Here is a 24,144-nt window from a genome sequence, read left to right as displayed (position 1 = left end):
CCAGATAAATGGCTGCCCGCCTGCCCACACTCTCCTTTGCAGAAAAAACATCATCACAAAGACGCTTGTTGCGACCCTCTCGTTTTTTGAAACAAAAACACCGGCGTAGCACGCATACTTTAAGATGCCTAAGAATAAGGGAAAAGTGAGTTGCCAACCTTTTCTACTGCTTCCTGTTTATTCGGCGCGTTATCGACGTACCCTGGACGCAGCAAACCCCTCCATCCTTTTCCCCGCCCCCGCCATGGTTCGCGATGCGGCAGAGTCCCTATCCTCTGCTGCACTTGTGATACAGACCTAGTCCAGCAGGAAATCCGAGTCAAAAAACATCTCGCTAATCTACTCTCTTCTCTTCTCGCACAGGGCGGCAAGAACCGCCGTCGCGGTACCAAGGAGAACGACGACCAGCGTCGAGAACTCACCTTCAAGGAGGACGGTCAGGAATACGCCCAGGTCGTGAAGATGCTGGGCAACGGTCGTCTTGAAGCTCTCTGCTTCGATGGAAGCAAGCGTCTGGCCAACGTACGTTTTTTTTTTCTCGCCTTGCAGTGCCGGATGGGCGCGTCGTTTGCAGGATAAAGCTCGGCCTCCATTTTCCCTCGTTGCCAGCGCGGCAAAAATTACGAAACACCGGAGGGCACGGCTCAAACTTTGCAAACACGCTCATCCACGCCCGGGCCTCTTTTCTTTGTTTCCCTGTATACACTAACACGCTCTTGCAGATTCGCGGTAAAATGCGAAAGAAGGTCTGGATTAACCAAGGCGACATCATCCTGCTCTCCCTGCGTGATTTCCAGGACAACAAGGGCGACGTCATCCTAAAGTACACCGCCGACGAGGCCCGTACGCTCAAGTCGTACGGTGAGCTGCCCGAGAACGCCAAGATCAACGAGACGGACAACTTTGGTCAGGGCGAGGATGGCGAGGCCTACTTCGAATTCGGCGACGCCGACTCGGATGAGGAGGAGTCGGACGATGACAAGAAGAAGGAGGTCGACATTGACGACATTTAATCCTGTCCACCCCATGTCTCTGCCCGTCAAGGGGACTCATCAGACTGTGTATGCCTGCTGTGCGCACCTGTTTGACCAGCAAAGTCCCACCCCTGTGATCCCTCCCTGCGCCGAATATTCCGACATTTCTTCTCAGTTTGACTCTTGCCTACCTCGTCTCAATTGGAAGGAAGATGGGTTACCTGTATACGCTGTCTTCTCTCTCAAACCCTCCTCTGCTAGGTCTCTATCGTTGGAGGGTCCCACGACAGTATCCGGAGTGGATTGCGTTTCCCATTTTGGGACAGCCATGGTGGGAGAGACGTCATGGCTGTCATATCAAATCAAATGTTCTCATTTACCAAATCTTCCTTGCTCTTTTCGTGTCTTGTGTGTGTGCGCGTGCGCGTGTGTGTGATTTTGTGTGTGAGTCTGTGTTGTATGCCTGCTTTTTCACAGCCCGTTGCCACTTGATTAGACCGGTTCGATGTTGGACATGTTCACTTCCGACCATCTCATAGACGATACCATTGATTATTATTATTTAATCTCCTCGCCATTCTCATACATGTTGAAACTACCACTCGTGAGAGTATGATTTCTCCCAATTTGATTTTCTCAACACAGTCAACGACTGTTACGTATTATGTGAAATGGTTGGTGGCATATAATTTTTGCTTCGTTTTTAGTATTCTAGACTGGTGTGGTAAATGTACAAAAAAGAAAAGAGTATGATAAAAATAATCATTACCATCACCTAGAATCTGCCAATGTCCTTCGGTTGCCACCTTGAAGAGCCTCGACTATGCTCAAACTTGTTCCATCACCGCATTCTTCATCTTTTTTACCAGTCGTCGTCGTCGTCTTCATCATCTATACCCACATTGTCAGCTTCCGAAATTCAAACCCGCTCGTCATGACGCAATTGAACTTACCACTCTTGGCCACCTTATCTTTGCGCTTCTGCAGCGCCGCCGCCAGAGCATCCGCCATGCCGCCGCCTGCACCGGCACCAGCACCAGCCGCCGCCGCCGCCGCTGCGCTACCACCACCGCCACCGCCCGAGTCGCCGCCGACTTGCGCAGAGCTTCGGTCGCGAATCTGGCTCCTGTCCACCTTCTTCAGCCCGCCGATACCACCCGCTTTTTGGATGTCGCCCAGCATGGCTGCTCTGCCACCCTCGGCCTTGGGTAGAGCCGGCGCGGGAGGCCCGCTGTCGCGGGACGGCATCGGAGGAGGAGGGGGAGGGGGAGCGCCGCCGCCTGTCGGAGGCAGTGGTGGAGGTGGAGGTGGTCCGCTAGCACCACCAGGAGGAGGAGGGGGAGGAGGAGGAGGAGGCACGCCGGCCGAAGGAGGCAGAGGGGGGGGAGGAGGTGGGACAACAGCAGCGGGTGGAGGTGGGATGGGCCGGGAGCTTGATGGAGGGAGAGGTGGTGGTGCGCCGGCCGGTGCAACTTTTGGTGGCAGAGGAGGAGGTGCCGGAGCTGCGTGTGCGTCGCTTCGAGGTGGTGGAGGAGGCGGGCCGCCGCGACTGGGCAGCGCGGGCGCGGGCGGTGGCCCAGATGGTATACGCTGTCCGGAGAAGGCAGGGGGGACAGCATGCGCGCGCTGGGGCACTTCAGGTTCCAGCGGTGTCTTTGCTGGTCGTGGGGGAGGAGGAGGCCCGGCGCCAGGAGGGTGAGAGGGAGCCGTGGGCGTCGAGGGAACGGGCCGTCGCTTGACGGGCTCGGGCACGTGGGCGAACTTGCCGGCATCGGCCAGCGGCGGCGGCGCGCGGAACTTGGGTCGTTCGGGTTCGGGAGGAGACGCCGGGGGTGACGGCGATCGCGGTTCGGGTGTTGGCGTGTCGGCCTTTGTCGATCTTCGCGGAGCCGGGGGTGGAGGAGGTCCGTTCTTCTTCGCCGAGCCACCTGCGGGTGGCGGGGGTGGTGGAGGAGCGCGACCGCCGCTGCCGTTGATGCGAGGTGCAGGCGGAGGTGGTGGTGCTGCCGGTGATGACGCAACGTCGTCTCCTCCGTTCATCTTTTCCTGTTCCTCACGTAGGAAGTCAACGATAAACTCTTGGTTCTCCTTGATAAAGTCGTCCGTCAAGCCCCTGTCGCTGAGGTCCTTGCCAAAGTGCTCGCGCCACAGCGGATCAAAGGCGTCCAAGAGGGCGAATTCGGAGGGTGGCAGCCCGAAGCTGCCGTTCGCAAAGGTTGGCGATGAGTGCTGCGGCCCCGGAGGAGGTGGTGGGAGGCTGCTCGTGCGGGCAGCGGGCTCGGGGGTAGGCGCCGAGGAGTGGCGGTGGAAGAGACCGCCGAGCAGACTGTGCTTCTCCTTGGGCTGACCTCCTGCTGCTCCGGCTCCTCCAAAGGGCGTAGATCTGGTGGCGCGACTCGCATTCTTTTCTCGATCGTCCATTTTCTTCTTGAATTGTTTGGCCTCCTTCTCGTCGACGAAGCTGAGACCGGCGAGGCAGTCCTCGAGCTCAAAGGTGTGGAAAAAGGTGCGGTCCTGGTTGTAGCTCCATGTGTCAAAGATTTCCTGGTCCCAGATGACGCCGCGGGCGGTCGGCTGCCGGATGTTAGTAGCGTTTTCAGGTGCAATGTCGCAGGAGCGCCTACCGATATGTCCACCATCTTGAGCCAGTATGTGTTGCCGACCAGGTCGTTGGACAGGACCAGCGCCCCTTGCAGGCCCGTATATGTCCATTTGGTCGGGTCCGGGTAGGCGACGTATAGCTTGGCGACGGCGACGGCCTGGATCTTGTTGGACTGCTTGGGGACGAACCGCTTGACGGTATCCTTGTCCTCGTCGTTGAGGATGGAGGGCATACTGGCGCTTAGGAGGCTGCAAGCTGCTCGCGCGACAGTGCTGTGCGGGGCTGGGGAGGACGAGGCCTCAGGTACGGGCGGCGGGCGATTGTGACAGCCGGACAATTGGCGAGTAGGATATAGGGCTTGGAATTTGTCGAGAGCCGCACCGTGCGGGAGAGTGAATGGGCGACGCAAAGGTTGAAGGAGTGACAAAGGAGCGAGGCTGTGGAGGTTTGCTGGCCAAGCACTGACGACGGGACTGACGTGAGTTTCCCAGCTCGTGTCCACCCGGTGGTGCTAGAAGCGCCCGCCCCGCCAAGACAAGTAAAAAAAGAAAATGCCAAGTATAAACTGCTTACCCTACACTCAGCCCTACCAAGGCCAAACTGCGTCTATCCAATTGTCCATCTTTGCACAAGTTACCCCGGCAGCTCACTACGGTAGCATAATGAAAATGTAATCTCTGTAGTTTTCATTCTTGTTCTCTGGCTAAATTGTCTTGGTAGATGCAAGTCACCAGTCGAGGAATGTAGGCACCAGTTAGATAACTGCTGTCCCTATGACACAACCCTCCACTGCCTACAGTAAGTACCTTGGTTCTTGACGACTGAGCCGAAGATTCTGCAGGTGAAAGAGAGTTCTCTACCCGTCATTAGCCCCAAGAAAAGCAAATCTACTTCTTCACGACCGTTGTTGGTGGCTAACGCCAGAAAACTCTCTCGACAGCCATGGAAAGGCAATGTACATGGCCAGTATATAAAGAACTGAATTCTCAAAAAGTCCAGTCCATCAAACATCCCCCCTTTTCAAACACAAATCTCCTATTCCTTTTGACATTGGAAAGTGAATGACCATGTGCCTTCCCAACTTTGGACCTCACAACCCTCACGACTCGGACTCGTTGGAGCCTGGCGTCGAGGGCGGCCAACCTGCAGTCAACCATTATCCAGCCTTTATAATCCCAGCACCGCGCCAGGCTTGGACTGATCCATTTTACGCTTTCCTCAGAAGACACACGCCCGATATCGACGATCCCGCGGCTCGCCGTTTTCTTGAGGACGCTTATCATCGCAACAGCGTTTATTTCCAGGTCATGGCCGCCGTGTATATGACCGAGCTCCGTGAAAGGGAAAATTCCAACGACGGTCAGCGCGAAGACGCTGATGAAACTCCCCGTCGAGTCATCTATAGACTCATCAACACGCTGCAGCGGTTGCTAGCCGCATTGATGGAGGCGGCGGGAGACAGCTGAGATCTGGCCGCCACACCCGAGGCAATTTGACGAATCATGACATGCACTTAGCCCTGCTTCTGTCATTGGAGCGTTTCAACACCTTCTATGCACAATCATGCGCGCCGATTCGCTCTCACAAATGCTCAAGGATATACATTTGGAGAGCTGGAAGGCGTTCCCTACCTTCTTCTTGTTAGCCTATCCTGCAAAGGGTAAAAATCCCTGCAAGGTTCGAGGTTCAGGAAAAAAGGATTTGGGAAGAAGAACAAGAGTAGGTGGACCATATACTCTGATCATGCTCTACTTACAACTCTAGTTGGCTCAGTTGTGGGCGCAAATTGTGGCTATTATCGTGGCAGCCTTTGTCTGGATCGTCTACTTGAACTTGATCCTTGCGGGCTACAACTTCTTTCCCTGCAAGTGCAATTATGTGCAAGTGTGATTTCCCCCCTTAAATCTTTTGAGAAGGAAAAACCCCTTCTGGAAAAACAAGGGAGCGAAACTCAAGATACTATAGTAGAGACCGTCTCCGAAACACCACCATCTACGACAAAGAGAAGAGGATGTAATTTGTAGGAAGATTAAGAGGGGGGAGAGGATCATCGTGGTACAAGTAGAAAAAGCATCATCACTCGTAAAAATTCTCATCTCCCGTACGAACTTTGCTATAGACGCAAAAGTGACGTCCTCTAATCTGCAGGCTACGCCACAAGTATCGAAGTCCCGTTGTCGGCCAAAAGAACTTGTTAGCCGTATAATAAATAAGCAGCCACGGCGACTAGCTTCGAACCCGCTCACAATAGTCGGGCGTTCAACTAGCCTTTTTATCTGCGACAGACCAACCATGCTCGCTCTTTACAGCGTTAAATGCCTCAGCCTGCTCGGGCGGCGCGAGATCGTTCAGGGGACCCGGGACCTGAGTCGATGCTGGAATAGGACACGGCAAAGGAACCCATTGCCGAGTTCTTTGCCAAGACCATAGCATAAACGACCTCCCCCGCACGCTGTGGCTTTAATCCCGCGCGGCATCTTTGAAACTTGTACCGATGTGGCGCTTGGCCAAACTGATGGAACAAACTGGGGCGTGCTACTTGGTACAATGAATATAATAAATGCTGGTTGTCAGAGGCCTTGTATATAAGTCGACGGCCCCGTGCAGGTGCTCTTGAGCATCCTCCCACCCAGCCCGCCAACTCTTCCAAATCATATACTTGACCAAAACCATCAAAATCATCATGAGCGAAACGGCAACCATCGCAAGCAGCAGCGGCAGCAGCAGCAACGGCGGCGGCCGTCCGGCCCTCGACCTCGCCGACACGGTGCCGTTCACGCGCATGCCCAACATCCGCCTCACAGGTGCCGCCGCGCCGACGCACGAGTCCTTTATCATGAGCGACAAGTTCATCTATTCCACCTCGTCGTCGCCCGCCACCGCAATCTACCACCTTTCCACGCGCAACACGCGCAGCGGCCAGCCGTGGCAGCTGGCCATCAGCCACCTTCTCCCCAGCGAGGTGCGCCTCCTCGCTGCTGCTGCTGCTGCCGCCGCCTCCTCGGCCACCGCCTCCTCCTCCTCCGCGTCCGCTGCCGCCGCCGCCGCTCCATTCATCAAGTACGATGACGACCTCACCCTGTACACGGGCGAGAGGCTCGCCGTGCCCATCAGCATCGGGCAGAAGCCGCTGCTGTGCATCCGCGGGCGGCGGCGCGCGGGCGGCGGCGGGCTGTCCGGTGGCACCGTCGTCGTGGAGAAGACGCTCGGCCGCAGCCGCACGTACAAGTTTTGGCACATGACGCCGATCCGCCGCCCGCTGACGCAGGCCGAGGAGGACCGCATGCAGGCGCTGATGCGGCGGCGCGGGTACCGGTCCAGCGACGACTGGAACAAGGAGCTGCTCTACACGGTGCAGGGCAGGGGGGGCGGCCGCGAAAGCCGCGAGGCCGGCGAGATGGAGTGGACCGACGACAGGGGCGTCGTCGTCGCCCGCGAGGCCGGCGGGCAGCTGACCATTGGAGGCGCGGAGCCGCTCGAGGCGGGCACCAGGGACCTGCTCGTCGCGTGCTGGGCGTCGCGCGTGTTTGTGCGCTCCACGCCCGAGAGCGAGACGACGACGGCTGCGTAAGTAGAGAGAGAGAGAGAGAGAGAGAGAGAGCTCTTCTGTTCGTACCAATGACGGACTAGTCGGCAATGTGAATGATGCATCTCGCTTACTGTTGCCATAAAAGTAGGATGAATATCACAAATAGGACGCTGTAGCAAACTTCAAGCGTAGAATTGTCTATTCTATGGCCAACTCCAGATTTCAGACCCATATCTATGTTTCATTTGCTAAATATCAATACCTCGTTTTGACTGCTACACACGCGCTTTCATACTGACCAGTAGGAACATCATTCTTATTGCAAGAAAGTAGGAACATCACTCTTATTGCAAGAATTTTCTATTTCTTTTCAAGGTGTCAACTACCTTTGTATATGTGTTCAAGTTGACAGCACTCAGTAGTCTTCCTCCTCCATGACATTCCTATCAAAGAATGCATGAATGGCCCTGCCCGCTGCCTTGCCCACTAGTGGTGCTAGCTCATCTGGCGTCATGTTGGCTACCTCCTTGACGTTTTCTGTCTTGATGATAATGTTCTTGATATTCTGCGGCGTGACGCCCGGCACCACAGCCAGCATGTCTTGAGGCTCCTGGTTGAACACTTGGTCCTCCGCGCGAGCATCCTTGTCGAGGCCTGCCTGCACCGCCGCGATCGGGTCTGGTTCTGCCTCCTGCGTCTTGAGCGACTCGAAAATCTCGGCCGTCTGATACGGCGACGAAGACCAGATGATGCGCAGCTTGGGAAACGCAAGCGTGAGCAGGACGAGCTTCGACTGCAGGTCGGACGAGACGTTGGTGGCGGATACGCTGCTCGCGCTGCCCGAAAGATCGGCAAAGGGCTCGAGTGTGAATGATTTGTTCTGGTCAAACTCGATGAGCAGCATCGGGTTCTTGTAGTGCTGAAACATGGTCTCTGCTTGAGTGAAGAGGCGGCCGTCTTTGAAGGAGGATATGAGATCGCTGATGCTTTTGCGCTCGACGCAGATGGTGGGCGAGAGAATGTAGTCGCCCACAGTGAGCATGCAGGGTACGATGACGATGGATCGGCCATGCAGCAGCGAAGGGAGGGAGGACCGAAACTCTCTTACATCGACAACAACGCGGGGCGGCTCAGCCGTAGCGGCAAGGCGGCCACCACCAGCGATACGGGTGTTGACTGTACGTAGGAAAGCTTCCTGAGGGTCTTCGATGCCGTGGGGATCGACCGTCATGACAAGCGACATGCCCGCACGCTCCTTGATGAGCTTAGTGAAAGCGTCCTTTTCGCGACGCACAGAGGCCAGGTAGCGCTGTTCCTCGACGGAACCGCCGTAGTATAAAAAGTACACGCGGACATTGCGGTCATTATGTGACGAGCGGTAGACCTCGACGCGGCGAATAAAGGACGCATCCGGCTCGTACATGATGATGTAGCGAGGTTTTACTTCCTCAAGAACGTGCTCGTCCTGGTCGCCGTCATAGGCGTGAATGACGACCAAATCTTGCATGTCGTAGAGCTGGAAAAAATCCTCCATGTTGTCAAGCGGATCGGCAACGACGTCTTCCTTTTGTTTGGCTTCTTCTTCTGTGATCTGTACTTCGGCCATCAACTCGGCCACCTCGTTGGGCTTCTCGAAAAACTGCGAGATGCTGCCATTCTCGGCCCTGGACATGCTAACGGCCATATTACCACCGCCACGCTGCCGACGACGCTTATTTGATGGCGCTCTCCCGCCGCGCATGCCTCCGTGGCCGGGGCGAGAATCAGTGGCGCTATTGAGTGCTCTGTTGTTTTCTGTAAAAAGTGAGGCATTGACGACCGCGAACTGCCTCTTCCAGCGCAAGTAGTTGCGCAGTCGGCGCCGCATCATGAAAACGGCAGAGGGCTTGTGGGCATCATCATCGTCATCAGAGTTCTTGGTCGCCAGTCTTGGCTTGACGTGCATGGTTTGCAAATAATCTCGTAATTGACGGCACGTATCGACGTTGGAGCACATTATTAGTATTGTACCGTTGGAATCATCCCTGGCATGCGGCTCAAAGTAGAGGTCGCGGTCGATTTCTTCGAGCACCTCTGCAAGCATGCTCCATTTCGGGAGCTCTTCCAGCACCGGCCGCAGTGAGTCAATATTTTCTTCTTGAGAAATTTGCTTTATGCTAGCGGAGTAGACACGTTTCCGCGCCGTCTCGAACAGTGTCTGCGCAGCGTCTAGAAACAACCAAGGCGATTGCGTTTGCCTTGTCGATCCCGGAGGCGGGGAATGCGCAGCATGGATGGTATCAAGATGCTGGAGAAACGAGACGGCGTCGTAGGTGACAACATAGTTCAGCAGCCCGCGTAGAACTGTCAAGTCATTGACAATCTGCTTTGTCTTCCAGCTTACGCGATGCCAGTTGGGATCGAGCTGGCGGCGGACGATGACGTCGAAATTCTTGAGCAAGGCGCTGTCGAGATTCCAGTCGTCCATTTCGAGGCCAGGATTACCCTTTTTGAGCTCATGAATGCTGATCTCAACGCATTCCATAATGGCGTTTTGAATGTCCGTCATATAATCTGTCATTGGCACTTCCAGCTCAATGACCTCGGCCTTTTTTCTGCCCTCGAGCGATTGCGCGACGGTGACGTGAAAGCGCGGCCAGAGCGACGCCTTTTTGAGGAAGAGATTTCGCATCATCGAGGCCAGCGGCGAGAATCCGATTGTGAATGGGTCGGGATTGTCCGCAAAAGCTTTCAGGAAGCCGACTTTGTTCTTCTGCCTGTAGACTCGGAGGATGAATGCTTCCAGAGACGTGGCAACGATTCGGTCCGCGTGCAAAACGACCAGACCGGTGACGGTCTCTGGGTTCAGCAGACCCGTCAACAAGTCGACGACCAATATTCTCGACGTGATGCTGAATATGCCACCGCCGGCGTACATCTTCTCGCGGGCGCCGACGCTCTGAAAGTCCGTGTTTACGACCGTGAGGCCACGGGCTTTGGGCGACGCGCTGATGGCGGCATGCTCGGCCAGGGCCTCGCCAATCCATCCGTTCTCGCGGTCCTCGGCGCCGACAATGACTATGAGGTTGTTTCCGGCCGCGTCGTACGAGTGTAGCAGGTTGGTGACGAGGCGCATGAGCCCCAGGCCTCGGGCGAGCACGACCAACTCATCTTCGGAACGGAGCTCCTGGAAGAGAGCTTGCTGGTACTCCTGGTATCAATTAGCGAGGTGCCGAATTCGAGGGGACGGGACGGGCCGGCGAACCAGGGGCAGTGATAGCTTCACTGGTTGGGGCGCATTGTTTGTCGACATTCGGCGCGGTGCGTTTGAAGGAATGGCATGTCGAAGCTGGACGGGAGAGGATCCTGAAGCAGGAGCATTTGGGGACCAGTGTTTTGGGGCATTTAGTGCGTGACTGTAGCGGTCTTAGTGGGCGTACCGGAGCACTGTCCAGCAGGCATAGCGCTATAACGTCACTAACAGCTACTCCGTCGTGAAACTCTAGGCGCAAGCAACACCCCGCATTTCGCGACTGGCAAGGGGTATCGAGACATGTTAGCACGCAGTAGAGTTTGGCAAAAAAATTAATGTCGTAGAAAAAAAGTATGTGTGTTCATTAAAGCCTATATAGTTGTATACTGCCGCATGGGGCGCGTTGCGCGACACGCCAACAATGTCTTGTCTCGTGAGTTCGTTGCACCGCTTCGTGACATCATCGCTGTCGCGAGGCCTCTATTTGTTAAGCTCGGCTTTGCGCTCGGCGCGGTCCTCCTTGGTGCCTTCTTGTGCCGGGAGGTTTTGAACAACGGCAGGACCGTGAGCTTTATGGGCGGCGAGTTCGGGCTCGACCTTGTCCTTGATGGGCTGGATCGAGAATTGCTTCTCGCCCTGGAGTCGCTGTTAGTGATGGGGATGATAGCAGGAGGGGGTGGGGGTGGCTCTTCTCGTGCCTCGTTGTTCTTCTGGTCCTTGGAAGAGTCCATGATTTTGATTCAGGTGATTTTATGGTTGGTATGATGATGTTGTGTGTTGTAGAGATGAAGTTGTCAGTTGTAAGTGCAGAGTCCAAGGTCGACTATTAGTATGATATATAGAGGGGCATAACAGGTAACGTTTGAGATGGCCAGATGACGTTGACTCTTTGCCCGAAAATCAAGCTACTCGTCCCCGCTGAGCAAGCTTTTTGTATAACAGAGTCCCGCCACCAGCGGCCAATTCGTCAGCTACCACAGTGCCATCTGTGCTCTCGACGCTGGTTCGTTGCAAAAAGTCGGCTGTACATACATGGCTTCCCATGGCGCGCACCCTGATGTCATTTGTGCCACTGCCCTGGGCCGCCGGCATAATGACGGGCATGACTTGACTTGCAGCTGCATGCCTCTTTTTCCAAATTGGGCATCGCTTCGTCGCGACAAGTGCTGCATCAGTGCGTGTTTGGAGTATTGGATCCGTCGCATTTGTACTTTGCATCTGAGTAGTTTCCATGTACTCGCAGAGGAGTTGTTGAGAATTACTGCCTATTCTCACACTTTGATTCATGCGACTTTGTTTACAAATGCTGGAATACTATTAACAGGGTGTCGTTTTGCCGTGGCATCGGTGCTGCCTACCCTGCAACTCCACCATAAAGCTACTCGCGGGGCTACTAACGTCCAGAATGAATTTACAACTCTATTTTGAGATCCTCAGTGTAAATAATAGCTTGCTATCGTCTACGATTGGTTGATTTATGGAACCGCAGTGCGTTGACTGTAGCTCACAACAACACACTCTTTCTGCAAGGCATAGGGAGAGGTTGTCGATTCAAAAGTCGGCCGAATCTACTATAGACCTGTTGGGAGAAGTCATACCTGCCCTTGGGCCGTCGATCTTTCAAGTGGCAATGGTACAGCATCGATGCGAAAGCTCTTGCGCAACGGGTTTCGACATCTTTCACAGTGACATGGCCACTCATCGTGCTAGTTGCGTAAAATTGCACATCATCCAAAGCTGACTCACTCGACACGCAACCCTATTGACGTACCCAGCATACCTGGACCACTCTGGAACGTTGTGGCTGCAGGCTTCGTCTGCTCCCACGCCATTTCAGCCCCATCGCTGTGTCTCCGCTCCATCTCCAAATCTCACGGACTCTGGCAAGAGATGACAAGCCATCACTCCAGGTTGGAGAGCTTTTTCATTGTAGAGAAGAGGGCCTTTCTGAATGATGAATAGGTAGGTTGTGATATGGACCTGACAATTCATTCATTCTATCTGTTTGCGGAGGTCAGATAGACTCGCACGCATCAACGTCTACCTGGAAGCTTGTTGCGAGCCTTATCTACGGGACTCACCGGGTACACAAGCCTTTTCGGCTCCACCCCGTAAGGCTGGGGACGCGAATGCAATGGAGACGTTGGCATCGTAATAGGAAATGTCGTACGCATCGAAGAAGAAAAAAAGAGCCAGGGAGACCAACCAGGCTGCCATGCGGAGCCGATGCTAACTAGCCTGGGTCCTGTCCGATAATAAAACATCGTAGGCCACGCCTTTCTGGCTGGTTCGTAACCTGTCCGTATCGTGACAAGAATTTCTGAATTGGAGAGTATACTGTACTCGCTAACATGGCGTCCTGCGATGCCCGATTCGGCCCTCGAGTCGACACAGTCTGTCGATCGTTCGACTTTACGCTGTATTTTGAGGATGTCGTCTTTGGCGCAGTTCCGAACGCCGTCTTTATAGTGATTGCAGTAATCGCAGCTGTTGGCTTGTTTCGCCAGCAGAATATCGTCAAGCACTCTGCCCTGCTTGGATCCAAACTGGTATTTCGCTATACAGCCCGTGTCTACACTACTGCACCTCACTGACAAGAAATTCCCAGGCCGTTTTCTCTGCCCTTTTCGTGTTTCAGCTCGTTTTTCTAGCGCTTCGAATCGAAAACACCCACTTGCACACGAGAGCCTCCATTGCTGTCGACGTCTTGTCCCTGGTTGCCACCTGCGCGGCGAGTGTCTTGTCGTGGCTGCAGCACCACCGGTCCGAGCAGCCGTCCACGACGCTCACTCTGTACTTGTCTGCGCTCGTTCCGCTGGAAATTGCCCGGGTCCGTACCCTGTGGCTGATGACCCCCCATGATCCTGCCGCGTTTTCTGTCAAGACGGTCGGTCTGGTGCTCACGGCGGCTGTCCTGGTCCTCGAGTCGACCGGCAAGAGAGGCAGCCTGCGACAACCAGAGAAGCTCGCACATTCTGGCCCGGAACCCTTCATGGGCTTCTGGGGTATCACTGGCTATGTATGGGTCCTCGGTACACTGTCTCGGGGCTACAGCAATTTTCTCACCGTCGATGACCTCCCCGAGCTCGACTACCGCATCGCAGCAGACAAGCTGCACTACCAACTGCAGAGTTGTTTGAAAAAAGGTTCGATACTATTACTAGATGATGACAAGGCGGAGAATTCTCAATTAACGCATGGTAGCCGACTTGTCAAAAAAGAATGCCTTTGTTGTGGCTTGCGGTCGCGCCTTTGCTTGGTCATTCCTTTCCGCCATCATCCCCCGCCTGTTCCTGGTCGGACTCAAGTTTGCACAGCCTTTCATGATTAACAACGTCCTTGAATTCATTGGCAATAGAAACGCACCGCAAAATATTGGGAATGGACTTATAGGCGCTTATGCAATGATATATTGCGGCATGGCTGTATGTGTCGCTCCTCCTCCGCCCCTAACTATTGGTAGGTCCATCAATTAACTCTCTCCAGATCTCCATGGCGCTGTACCGCTACTACTTGAACAGATTCATCATAAGACTCCGTGGAGGCTTGATCTCGGTCATTTATCAACAGACAGTGGAAGCTCGTAGCGTTGATTTGGGGTCCGTAGATGGGCTCGCATTGATGGGAGCGGATGTCGAGCGGATCTCGACAGGTTTTCGAACTATTCACGAGGTTTGGGCAGCGCCAATCGAAATCATCATCGCCGTATACCTACTGGAGAGACAAATATTTGTCGCCTGCATTGTGCCAGGCCTGCTCGTTCTCTGTGAGTTTCACCACCTCTGTCGTTTGGTCACCGGGGCTGATGCCTGACTCTTTTAGCTTTCGTCTTTATGGCTTTTGTCATCGCTTCTCTCGCCAAGAAATACCAACGAGCATGGATCGAAAAGGTCGAAGAGCGGCTGCTGCTGACCACAAACATGCTGGCCAACATGAGAACTGTCAAGATGCTGGGTCTCAGCTCTAGGATGTTTTCCGTTATCTACAAGGCGCGCGACGTGGAAATCGAGAATTCCGCCCGATATCGATGGACACTGATCGGCCAGATATTCTTTTGTACGTGTAGAGAATCGTATTCTCTCTTCTTTGCTAACGTCCACAGCCAATTCGCCGTTGGTACTTGCGCCCGTGGTGACATTTATAGTCTTCGTCGCCATTTCCAACGCCCGTCACGACACCTCTTTTCTGGCCACCAAGGCCTTTACGTCCTTGTCACTGATTGCGCTTCTGACAGAACCCACTTTGACATTGATACAGGCTATTCCTAGTGTCTATGAATGCTTGAGCAGTTTCGATCGAATGCAGGAATACTGCCGCCAGCCCACCCACCCCGGTCTACTGCCACCAGCCGGCAACGCCAACGTGAATGAGGGGAAGACCCTCGATATCGCTCTGCAGTCTATGCCAAGTCAAAAGTTGGACCTTGGAGAGGCTGTTGTAACCTTTGCTGGCCAAAATTTTGCCTGGACTGATTCTGGCCCGGCGGTGCTCGACAATCTCAACGCATCTATTCTGAAGGGACGCTTCACTGCTGTCGTTGGTCGTACTGGCAGTGGAAAATCAACACTGCTCGAAAGCATACTCGGAGAAACCATCAATGTCAACGGATTCACAAAATGCAGGTTCGTTTCTGCGGCCTACTGCTCCCAAGTGCCGTGGCTGGTGAACGGGTCTCTCAAGAGCAACATCACGTACGGCTCCTCGGCCCCAATCGACGAGAGGTGGTATCGGACTGTAGTTTCAGCCTGTGGTCTGGATAATGACATTGACAACTTCCCTGGTGGCGATGACACAGAGGTTGGCGACAACGGGAACAAACTGAGCGGTGGCCAGCGACAGCGAGTGAGCTTAGCTCGTGCCGTCTTTTCACGCGAGCAGGTCATCTTGCTGGACGATGTCTTTAGCGGGGTTGACAATGCCAACATTGCCCATATCTCAGAGAACCTCTTTGGACCTTCTGGTCTTTTACGAAGGAACGGATTCACAACCGTCCTTGTCACGCACTCCAGATATCTCATGATGATGGCAGATGACGTTTTGGTTGTCGATCAAGGCAGTATTGTTGAATCTCGTACTGTAGCGTCGCTGCAGTCGAGCAGCGGATTTTCCTCCGGGTTTCAGATCGAAGACCCTACCGACGATGATGATGAGAGCAGCAGAGAGGTCAGGCCGGCCGGTGTGCAAGCCCTCACTCGAATCGCGACTACCGAAGACAGAGTTTCTGCACTCAATGAGGAGGCCGCGGATCTCAAACGCACACACGGGGTCCCCTCAGTCTACCGCTACTATATGCATTCGTCAGGCTACCTCAAGGTTGTCATGATGCTATGTAGTGGCGCATTGTACGTCTTTTGCAGCGAGTTTGGCGTCATCTGGATTGATCTTTGGTCAGCGGCCAACGCCAAGCATCCCGGTCATGCCAATAATGGCATGTACCTTGGTGTATATGGTGCTTTGGGAGTGATTTCCGGTGTTTTGCTTTTTTTCCTCTGCTGGCTGGTCTTTGTCAACATGATCTCAGTCTCCTCGAGAGACCTCCATACGCATCTCTTGACGGCCGTCGTTGGCGCTTCGTTGCTCTTCTATCAGGAGACCGATCTCGGCAGCATCACGAACCGATTCAGTCAAGATATGGAACTCATCGGAATTGAACTTCCCATCATAATCGTCAATTATCTGGCTGCCTTTTTCGAATGCATCGCCAAGATGCTCCTCTTGGCCGTGTTCGGACGCTATCTGACGGCGTCGTTGCCCATAGTCCTGGCAGCCATCTACATTATCCAGCGGATTTACCTTCGCACATCCCGACAGGTCCGGCTTCTCGACATTGAAGCCAAGGCCCCCGTCTACCTCCAGTTTCTCGAATCCAAGAATGGAGCGGCCACGCTGAGGGCCTTTGGGTGGCAGCGTTCATGTCAACTGGCTCTTCAGAGGCTGCTCAATCGCTCGCAGCGGCCGGTGTACTTGCTCTACTGCATCCAGCAGTGGCTTGCCCTGGTTTTGGATGCGCTCGTGTCGGCCCTCGTTTTGATACTGATTGCGATTGTTGTCACCTGGCGAGACAAGTTTTCGCCGGGTAGCGTCGGTGTCTCCCTCGTCACTGTCATGACTTTCAACTCTGCACTGACTCAGTTGATCAAGATGTGGACTTCTCTCGAAACCTCAATCGGCGCTGTCGGCCGCATAAAAGAGTTCAAGGACAATACAGTGCCTGAAGAGGAAGAATTGGGGATTTTGCAGCCCGAGAGCCCTCCGCCGAACTGGCCGAATGCGGGGAACATTGATTTCAGAAACATTGTTGCCTCATACAAGTGAGAAAATTCGTTCCGTTGACGTGATGTCTAGCTAACTTTGGATCTCTGTAGGGAAAATGGGCCTTCTGTTCTGAAAGGCCTGACGCTTTCCATCAAAGCTGGCGAAAAGGTTGCCATCTGTGGCAGGTCGGGCAGTGGCAAGACGTCGCTTATTCTCAGTCTGCTACACATGATACACATCGATGGTGAGCTGATAGTAGACAAAGTCAACATACACAATTTGATGCCGAATGAGCTGCGCGCTCTGATCAACATTGTCCCCCAAGAACCCTTCTTGATGCCCGGGTCGGTGCGGGACAATGTCGATCCATTCGAAGTCGCCGAAGACGAGGCCATAGTGGCATCTCTGAGACGACTCGGACTATGGGATCGCATCGAGACCGCTGGCGGCATCGATTCGAACATGCCTCTCACATCTTGGTCTGTGGGTGAGCGGCAGTTGATTTGCATGGCTAGAGCCATGGTAAGAAAGAGTCCGATTCTCATCCTTGATGAAGCTACAAGCAGGTCAGTGCCAATCTTTTCTCCCAAGCCAAGCAGGCTTGCTGATCAAAATAACAGCGTCGATCATAAGACAGAGGAGATTATGCAGGATGTGCTGGAGACTGAATTCGCAGGCAGGACTGTGCTTTCTGTCGTTCATCGTCTGGGGTACATTGAGCGGTACGACAAGGTCGCGGTTCTACAAAAGGGGGAGCTGATGGAATTCGACGCACCAGCGAAATTGCTTGCACAGCCGTCATCAATTTTGTCGGCGATGAAGAAGGCGGGAACACGAGGAAGCTCCAGTAGTTTGAGCAGTGGCGATGATGAGTGAGTGAGTAGAGAGTAGCGTCTCCAACTCACTATGTTGCTGTTGTATTATCTTTCCTGGACTGCTTCGGTCTCTTTATTTCTTCCACTTTTTTCATCATTTTGACTATTCTAGAGAGTTGAAAAAGGGTGAGACTTTTTTTTCATTTCCACTTTATCGATGTGGTGATGGTAGTGTTCGATTGGTGTATCATTATTCGTCGTGGCAAGCCGAAATGTCATGGGGGCGGCAGCAGAATTAGAGAAATACGCAAAGGTAATGGGGTAAAACTTGTCATAGCTTCTCAGCCTCGCGAAACACTCACTGATTACAGCAAGTATATTCTGCCTTGGGCTAAGCCTGCGAGGGCTCACTGCATAGCAGGCCTGCTGGCGCACCCTAGTGCAGTTCCACGCAGGCCTACATTTATACGCGACCCTTTCCAGCAAAGTCTCCGAACGAGAAGAGGATTGACTCCATCTCTACCAGTAGTTATACGTTGCTGCCCCGCCGGTCGCCATGTCGTTTGGGTATTCCGTCGGCGACCTCATCGCGGGCGCGAACCTCACCTACAAGCTCATCCGCATCATGGCCGACACCAAGGGCGCGTCGGAGGAGTACCTCCAGGCCATATCCGAGGTGTCGGCGATGCAGCAGGCCTTTCTGCAGGTCGGTCAGATTCGCGCGCACAAGCTCCTCCCGCCGGCAACGGTCAACGCGACCTCGCACATTGTGCTCTCTTCCGTAGACATCATCACCGCCTTTCTGGAAAAGAGCAGAAACTACCACGCCGTGCTGGAGAACAGGCACGCCGCCGGCCTCCAGACGTCGTGGTACAAGGTCGGCTGGACGCTGTATAAGTCACAGGAGCTCATCGAGCTGCGAGATGCGCTCCGCTCCAGACTGGTGTCCGTACAGACGCTGCTCTCTTCCGCATCCTAGTACGTCGTCGGTATCTGCCGCTGGTCAGGGTTGGAACTGCCCGCCAATTCGATGCTGATATCCAAGGGAAAAAAAAAGTGCCGCACCTTTGCCTTCGTCCATCGCCCCATACCGCGTCGTCGACGAGGACAGTGCTTCCGCTCCTACCAGCCCGCCAGCACCGGCTCTAGCTAGTGATGACGGCAGTGAGAGAGGCAGCACACCCAACACGAATCCTAGCTCAAGTCTGGATGGCGATGGCGACTGGCCCAAGGGCACAGAGCCGACCGCCAGAAACAAGCAGCAGAAGGCCACCGAGGCCCAAGACGACCGCCAGTATGTCAACTTCAAGGATGCAGTTGGGCGTAAATTCAAATTTCCTTGGCTTGTTGCCAAAAGTTGGATGGTGAGTACATGGCTTACCCGATGGAACACGGCGGCGCTGTAAGATCTGATGGGTATTTTCACTGGCTAGGGTATAGAAGAACTCATCATTGCTGCATTCGAGCACATAGAGGCATTGGAACGCAATGTGAGAGAAGGTTGGTATGATTTAATGGCAAGTGACGGAACAATCATACTGCCACAGGTATGGGAACAGACGGTTATGCCAGGAGCCCAGATAACGATGACAATGTGGCCAGTGGAAAACACTCCGCAGGGTCGTGGAGGACCGCACTCTCTCAGTCGGCCTCCAAAGCCGGGAGCAACATCAGGTACAGCCGAGAAAAGACATCATCAACAGCTAGCCAAGCCACCACCACCAAAGCCAATCTCCATAATCAACGACTCGTTGGATATGTCTATACAAAGTCTCAGCAAGGTCGCCGATGCGCTGACAAACGAGCAAAACTACGAGGGTGCAGAGGCCATTTATCGGCAGATGCTGGTCATGCAGCGCCAGAGAACAGGACCAAGAAAAGTCTGGTCGCTACAGGTTGAGTCTAAACTAGGCGAGGTTCTCCTGAAGCAGGAGAAATATGACGAAGCCGAGGCGACATTCAAAGCAGCGAGGACTATAGGAGAAGATTTACTGGGTAGGGCGCACCCAGACACCATAGCAAGCATACACGGCCAGGCCGAGGCGCTCTGCGGACAGGAGGAGTACGAAGAGGCAGAGATGAAATATCGCGAAGCCCTAAAGTCGAAACTCAAGACCTTTGGAAAGAAGCATCCCACAACGTTGGCCACGATCTGCCGTGTGGCGGAGACCTTGTACCAACAAGAAAAGTATGAGAAAGCAGAGTCTCTTCATCGAGAAAATCTGACTGCGCAGACGCTGGTTCTGGGAGCGGAGCACGAGGATACCATGAAGACCATGCGGAACCTGTCCGATGCCCTCTACCAGCAAGAAAAGTACGCTGACGCGGAGGACGTGGATCGTGAGCTGCTCGGGCTCTGCGAAAGCACCAAGGGGAAGAATGATGCCGCAACGCTGCTGGCCATGCGAGAGCTTGCTGCCGGGCTGCGCAAGCAGGAAAAGTACGAGGACGCGGAGCGCACCCTGCTCACTGCCGTCGCGCGAACGAGGGCCGTCCTGGGCAGCGCCGCAGACAGGAATGGCGACATGCTCGAAACGATGGAGGAACTGGCCGAGGCCATTTACAAGCAGGGCGAGCACAGGCACGAAGAGGCTGAGTCGCTGTACCGTCAAGCGCTGGAGGCGCGGAAGCAGCACTTTGGCGAAGACGACGAGGACACGCTGGCGAGCATGCAGCATCTCGGCCGGCTGCTGTACGACGAGGGCCGGTTCGCCGAGGCGGAGCCGTTGTTTGGCGAGACGCTGCGGCGGCGAAAGAGACTTGTCGACCAGAATGATGACGGCGGCGACGACGACGACGACGACGATGACGCCGACAACCGTCTTCTTTTGCAAAGCATGGAGGACCACTCGGATGTGTTGGACAGGCTGCGAGCTGCAAAGAGCCCTGCGCTGGAGGCGGCGGGCAACGACAGAAAGGCAATCATGTCGGCGGAGCACGAGGCTAATGACACTGCAAACATTATACAGGCCGCAGCCTCCAGGGCCGAATGGCAAGATTCGGACACGAACTCCACGGACACGGAGAGCTTGTCAGGCGACACGGCAGGCGCACGTGTATAGAAGCGTTGGGCAGAGCCGGGATCGCGTCGCATTCTACACGGGGGACTGCGTCAAAGAGTTGGCGCGAAAACGGACAGGACGAATTAAAGAAGATGATATTTTTTTTGTCTTCATGCCAGCCTGCTACTATCTAAAGACTCGAGAGAGCGCTTCAGCATGGTCAAAAAAATAAAGAAAAAATTAAAAGAAAAAAATTCATTTCCCGCCTTGCATGCTGAGGTATCGTGGGACAAGCTCATGAGCCACATAGAGGGGTATCAAATCGAGAAGGGTCGACCGACCAAGAAGGGTGAGAAAAGAAGAGAAAAGGAGAATAAGATGCCCAGAGAAATCATGAGAGGGGGCAACAATTCAAATCCACACAAAAACAAAATACCCCGCTACACATGACTCGAGCCTACTTTCCGCCGGCCGCCGCATTTTCCGCAGGTGAGGCAGCTGAGGATGATGGCGAAGAAGGCCAGGATGGCGTCGAGGATGGCCTTGCAGATGGCAATGACGCCGTGCACAATGGCCATGATGCAGCCGGCAATGGCATTGAATATCGATTCAATCTTAACAGGGAAGGAAAAAAAAAAGAGTTAGCACGCACAAGCTTGAAGAAAAAAAAAACAAGGGAAACTCGGCAGTCGCAGCCGTTGAGTTGGGCTAAAAAAAACAAAGGCCAAGGGTTAAAAAAAATCTAGCTCGGAAGCCCACTTACACAGGATATAACGGCTCCCATGATGGCGGTTTTTGTCAAGGACGGATGCTTGGATGGTTTGGAGAGAGAAGAAGAAAAAAATCGAGAGTGGACAATGACACGGGGAAGAACAGTCGCAAAGAAGAAAGGGAAGGGAAAAAAATTCCTTGCAAAAGGGGATTGTTGTGATTTTAATATAAAAATCCCATGCTGCGGGTGTCGATATCCTGACGTCACGATTCGCGACGCCTCGTTTCATGCGACACGAAAAAAAGACCGAACCAGGGGGGGGGAGGGGAAAGGTCTTGGGAGATCGGCAACGGCCCAACGGGGGAGGGAGGGCCTTTCAATGGACGGAATTTAAAACACGTGTTTACTTTTCTTTATTTTTATTTTTTTTTCTTATTTCTTTTCCTCTTTGAATTTACCCTCTCTTCGCAGGGCAAACGCAAGGCGGTGTACATTTTATGCAAGGGTGTATATAGAGCGGGATAGATTATGTGTCCAGCCATTAGTTAACTAGTATACAGGATTGATGCGTCTGACACGGGCTGACTACGCCCTTATGTACGACGCGCAGTCAGACAGCGTCTCGGAGCTGAGTGTATGTGAATAAAAAAAAGAGGTGCTTTCCAGAATGAAACAGTGAAATCATCTTACAATCTCCTCCGACAAGCCAGCAAGAAAAAAAGAAGAAGAAATTTCCCAAACGCCCTCTATATGCTGTACACGGAGAAATGTTGTAATACAGAAGAAAAGAAAAAAAAAAGAAGAGAGCCGCGGCGTGGTTCGGGCCCCTCACCAAAACCACGACGTCGTCTTCTTGGGCGCCGCCTTTTGCGAGTGCAGGCGGCGCAGCATCTCGCGGTTGCGCGAATCGAGCAGGCCCATCGCCCCCTCGTCCTGGTAGTGAGGGTAGCCGCGCGGGAGGCCCGGCAGCCGCTCGTTGCTCACCATCTTGATGCGCTGCACCCGCCGCAGCTTGACGAGCCCGTACCAGCACACAATGAGCGAGCAGATGGTCGACGTCACCGTCACCGCCCCGAAGCCCCAGTTGGTCTCCTCGATGAAGTTCTCCAGGTTCATCCCGTACAGGCCCGCCAGGAACGTCCCCATTGCCAGGCCCAGCGTGCCCACGCTGAACTTGAGGTCCAGCAGCATGAGCGAGTTGCGGTTGGCGTCGAGTATGGCCCGGACGCTAAACAAAAAGTCTTTTAGTTAGTAACGGGGTGTATGTAGTATGCTGGCATGCGGTTGACAGTCAGCAAAGGGGTGGGAAGGGGAGGGAGGCGTACATTTCTTCCGTGTTTCTGATGCCAGAGACGAGGTTGCCCGCCTCTTGCACAATCTCGTCGGCAATCTTGTGATAGGATTCGAGAAGCATTTCCACCTCGGTATGGTCGTCGGCCGCCCTCGCCGACTCGCGCTTCTTCTCAGAGAGGTACATGTCCCCCAGGTCGTCGTCCGCTTCCAGCAGGTCCTCGATGGCGTCCCTGACCAGCTTGGCCTTTTGCTCAAACGTGCTGATGCGCTTGGACAGGATCAGCAGGATGCGCAGCTTCTGCCGGTCAATGTCGTCCTCAAGCTCGCTGAGGATGTGCATGACGGGCTCCCGCACCGCCTCAAAGTCGGCCTCCATCTCCGACGTGACCGACGTCAGCACCGCCTCGAGCGCGCGAAACTCGTACGGCAGCCCGGGCGACCCCGTCGGGTTCCGCTGCTGCAGCTTGCCCTGCAGGTCGTACATGAAGGCCGACTGCGGGTACGACGTCTTGGACCCGTAAATGTCAAAGAGCAGCACCCGGTCGCTCTTGATGAGCACCTTGAGATGCAGCAGGTTGAGCAGGATCGCTTCCGGGCGCACGAGGATGTGAGGCAGGTTCGACGAGTCAATCTTGCGCAGATCGCGGGGCAGCAGGCCGTACTGGTTATTCTCGTCAGCGTGCATATCCTACACTAGGCTTCCGTTTTCTTTTGTGTCTGCAGTGGCATTACCTTGGCAATCAGTTCCGACTTTTTAAACTCGCCGTCGACGAGAATCACCTGCCCGTGCTCGTCCACCTCTGTGCAGCGCAGACGCGGCTCCGCCGCCGCCTTGGCCGTCATGACGCGGCGGCTGTTGAACATGGACCCGTGCTCGAGGTCGTCGTGCCCGGGCAGGTCGTCGGGCTTGAGCGGCTTGAAGCCGCGCCGCGCCGCCATGCCCCAGAGCCTCTCCTGCCAGGAGCTGGACGGGTCGCTGCCGCGGCCGCTGCTGCTGCCGCCGCTGCCGCCGGCTTTTCCACCACCCCCAGACTTGTACCAGCCACACGCCCTGGTCGTGGAGCTAATCTCCCGGCGCTGCTGGTTCGGTCGTGGGTGGCGACCAAACGGCCACAACGACGACTCGAGCGCCACAGTCGGCTGTGACCTTGTCGGCTCGGTCGGCTCGGACGCTGCTGCCGTGCACGTATATGTTTCCGTAGTGTAGACTCGTTCGCGACCGCAAAAGTGCATGCCACTCCCTCGCGCCCCCCGAACGTGGCTCGGGGCGAAGAAGGCCGTCTCGGACTGCGTGCGAAGGAAGCGCAGGAGACTGCGCGACGGCACAGGAGACCGCATATCGCCGCTGTGGAAATTCTGCGCTACAATGCTGCAGCGGCTGCGCGATCGAGTGGCTTCGTCCTCATGGAGACCGCTGATGGCGACACGGACAAGGAAGAAGAAGAAGAGGAAAAAATGCAGGCCTGATTCACCAACCGACGGGCTATCGTATGTAGATGTCGTCGGCCTTTGACAACTCCTTTAGGATTTTCTTCGAAGCACCACCAAAAAGTTTATGGCGCGTGCACGGGCCACCCTAACAGCCAGATCCAGTCCGTCCACCACTTGCAACACCTCAACGGCTCATAATTGCCAGCTAATTCCCTTTATACAGCTCCAAACTATAAAACTGAAGGGACCTTATCTCACCCCAACTATTGGATATTTTCTCATATTTCTGTCTTGGCGAC

At 54.5% G+C, this 24,144-nt stretch overlaps 10 protein-coding genes across 10 annotated transcripts; 6 read left to right on the top strand and 4 right to left on the bottom strand.

The window, feature by feature from the left end:
* Positions 1-124: 124 nt before the first annotated feature.
* V2A60_002200 (translation initiation complex factor eIF1A) lies at positions 125-1,013 on the top strand (the record flags this gene model as incomplete). Its single annotated transcript, XM_083253551.1, has 3 exons — positions 125-145; positions 364-522; positions 723-1,013. 3 exons carry the CDS (start codon positions 125-127, stop codon positions 1,011-1,013), a joined length of 471 nt encoding a protein of 156 aa, XP_083109677.1.
* An 823-nt stretch (positions 1,014-1,836) lies between these two features.
* On the bottom strand, positions 1,837-3,808 carry V2A60_002199 (WASP family protein; the record flags this gene model as incomplete). The annotated part of the gene is made up of 3 exons (XM_083253550.1): positions 1,837-1,865; positions 1,928-3,548; positions 3,599-3,808. 3 exons carry the CDS (start codon positions 3,806-3,808, stop codon positions 1,837-1,839), a joined length of 1,860 nt encoding a protein of 619 aa, XP_083109676.1.
* Positions 3,809-4,643: 835 nt separating this feature from the next.
* On the top strand, positions 4,644-5,042 carry V2A60_002198 (uncharacterized protein; the record flags this gene model as incomplete). The annotated part of the gene is made up of 1 exon (XM_083253549.1): positions 4,644-5,042. One exon carries the CDS (start codon positions 4,644-4,646, stop codon positions 5,040-5,042), a length of 399 nt encoding a protein of 132 aa, XP_083109675.1.
* A 1,217-nt stretch (positions 5,043-6,259) lies between these two features.
* Positions 6,260-7,147, top strand: V2A60_002197 (uncharacterized protein; the record flags this gene model as incomplete). The annotated part of the gene is made up of 1 exon (XM_083253548.1): positions 6,260-7,147. One exon carries the CDS (start codon positions 6,260-6,262, stop codon positions 7,145-7,147), a length of 888 nt encoding a protein of 295 aa, XP_083109674.1.
* Positions 7,148-7,520: 373 nt separating this feature from the next.
* Positions 7,521-10,397, bottom strand: V2A60_002196 (ssDNA endodeoxyribonuclease RAD1; the record flags this gene model as incomplete). The annotated part of the gene is made up of 2 exons (XM_083253547.1): positions 7,521-10,295; positions 10,350-10,397. 2 exons carry the CDS (start codon positions 10,395-10,397, stop codon positions 7,521-7,523), a joined length of 2,823 nt encoding a protein of 940 aa, XP_083109673.1.
* A 420-nt stretch (positions 10,398-10,817) lies between these two features.
* Positions 10,818-11,441, bottom strand: V2A60_002195 (uncharacterized protein; the record flags this gene model as incomplete). Its single annotated transcript, XM_083253546.1, has 2 exons — positions 10,818-10,973; positions 11,370-11,441. The coding sequence occupies 2 exons, from the start codon at positions 11,439-11,441 to the stop codon at positions 10,818-10,820; spliced, it is 228 nt and encodes a 75-aa protein (XP_083109672.1).
* A 1,247-nt stretch (positions 11,442-12,688) lies between these two features.
* On the top strand, positions 12,689-17,443 carry V2A60_002194 (uncharacterized protein; the record flags this gene model as incomplete). Its single annotated transcript, XM_083253545.1, has 9 exons — positions 12,689-12,886; positions 12,946-13,483; positions 13,542-13,762; positions 13,824-14,103; positions 14,160-14,393; positions 14,440-16,648; positions 16,703-17,158; positions 17,213-17,314; positions 17,371-17,443. 9 exons carry the CDS (start codon positions 12,689-12,691, stop codon positions 17,441-17,443), a joined length of 4,311 nt encoding a protein of 1,436 aa, XP_083109671.1.
* Positions 17,444-17,963: 520 nt separating this feature from the next.
* On the top strand, positions 17,964-18,813 carry V2A60_002193 (uncharacterized protein; the record flags this gene model as incomplete). The annotated part of the gene is made up of 2 exons (XM_083253544.1): positions 17,964-18,352; positions 18,465-18,813. The coding sequence occupies 2 exons, from the start codon at positions 17,964-17,966 to the stop codon at positions 18,811-18,813; spliced, it is 738 nt and encodes a 245-aa protein (XP_083109670.1).
* A 351-nt stretch (positions 18,814-19,164) lies between these two features.
* On the top strand, positions 19,165-20,469 carry V2A60_002192 (uncharacterized protein; the record flags this gene model as incomplete). The annotated part of the gene is made up of 1 exon (XM_083253543.1): positions 19,165-20,469. One exon carries the CDS (start codon positions 19,165-19,167, stop codon positions 20,467-20,469), a length of 1,305 nt encoding a protein of 434 aa, XP_083109669.1.
* A 1,480-nt stretch (positions 20,470-21,949) lies between these two features.
* V2A60_002191 (CorA family magnesium transporter) lies at positions 21,950-23,752 on the bottom strand (the record flags this gene model as incomplete). The annotated part of the gene is made up of 3 exons (XM_083253542.1): positions 21,950-22,349; positions 22,447-23,075; positions 23,147-23,752. 3 exons carry the CDS (start codon positions 23,750-23,752, stop codon positions 21,950-21,952), a joined length of 1,635 nt encoding a protein of 544 aa, XP_083109668.1.
* Between the last annotated feature and the right edge of the window lie 392 nt (positions 23,753-24,144).

This window comes from Cordyceps javanica, chromosome 1 (assembly GCF_051103115.1).
Source record: "Cordyceps javanica chromosome 1, complete sequence".
NCBI classification, from domain to species: Eukaryota; Fungi; Ascomycota; class Sordariomycetes; order Hypocreales; family Cordycipitaceae; genus Cordyceps; species Cordyceps javanica.
The sequence above is the reverse complement of the archived record's forward strand: the minus strand, read 5'-3'. Positions and strand labels throughout refer to the sequence as shown.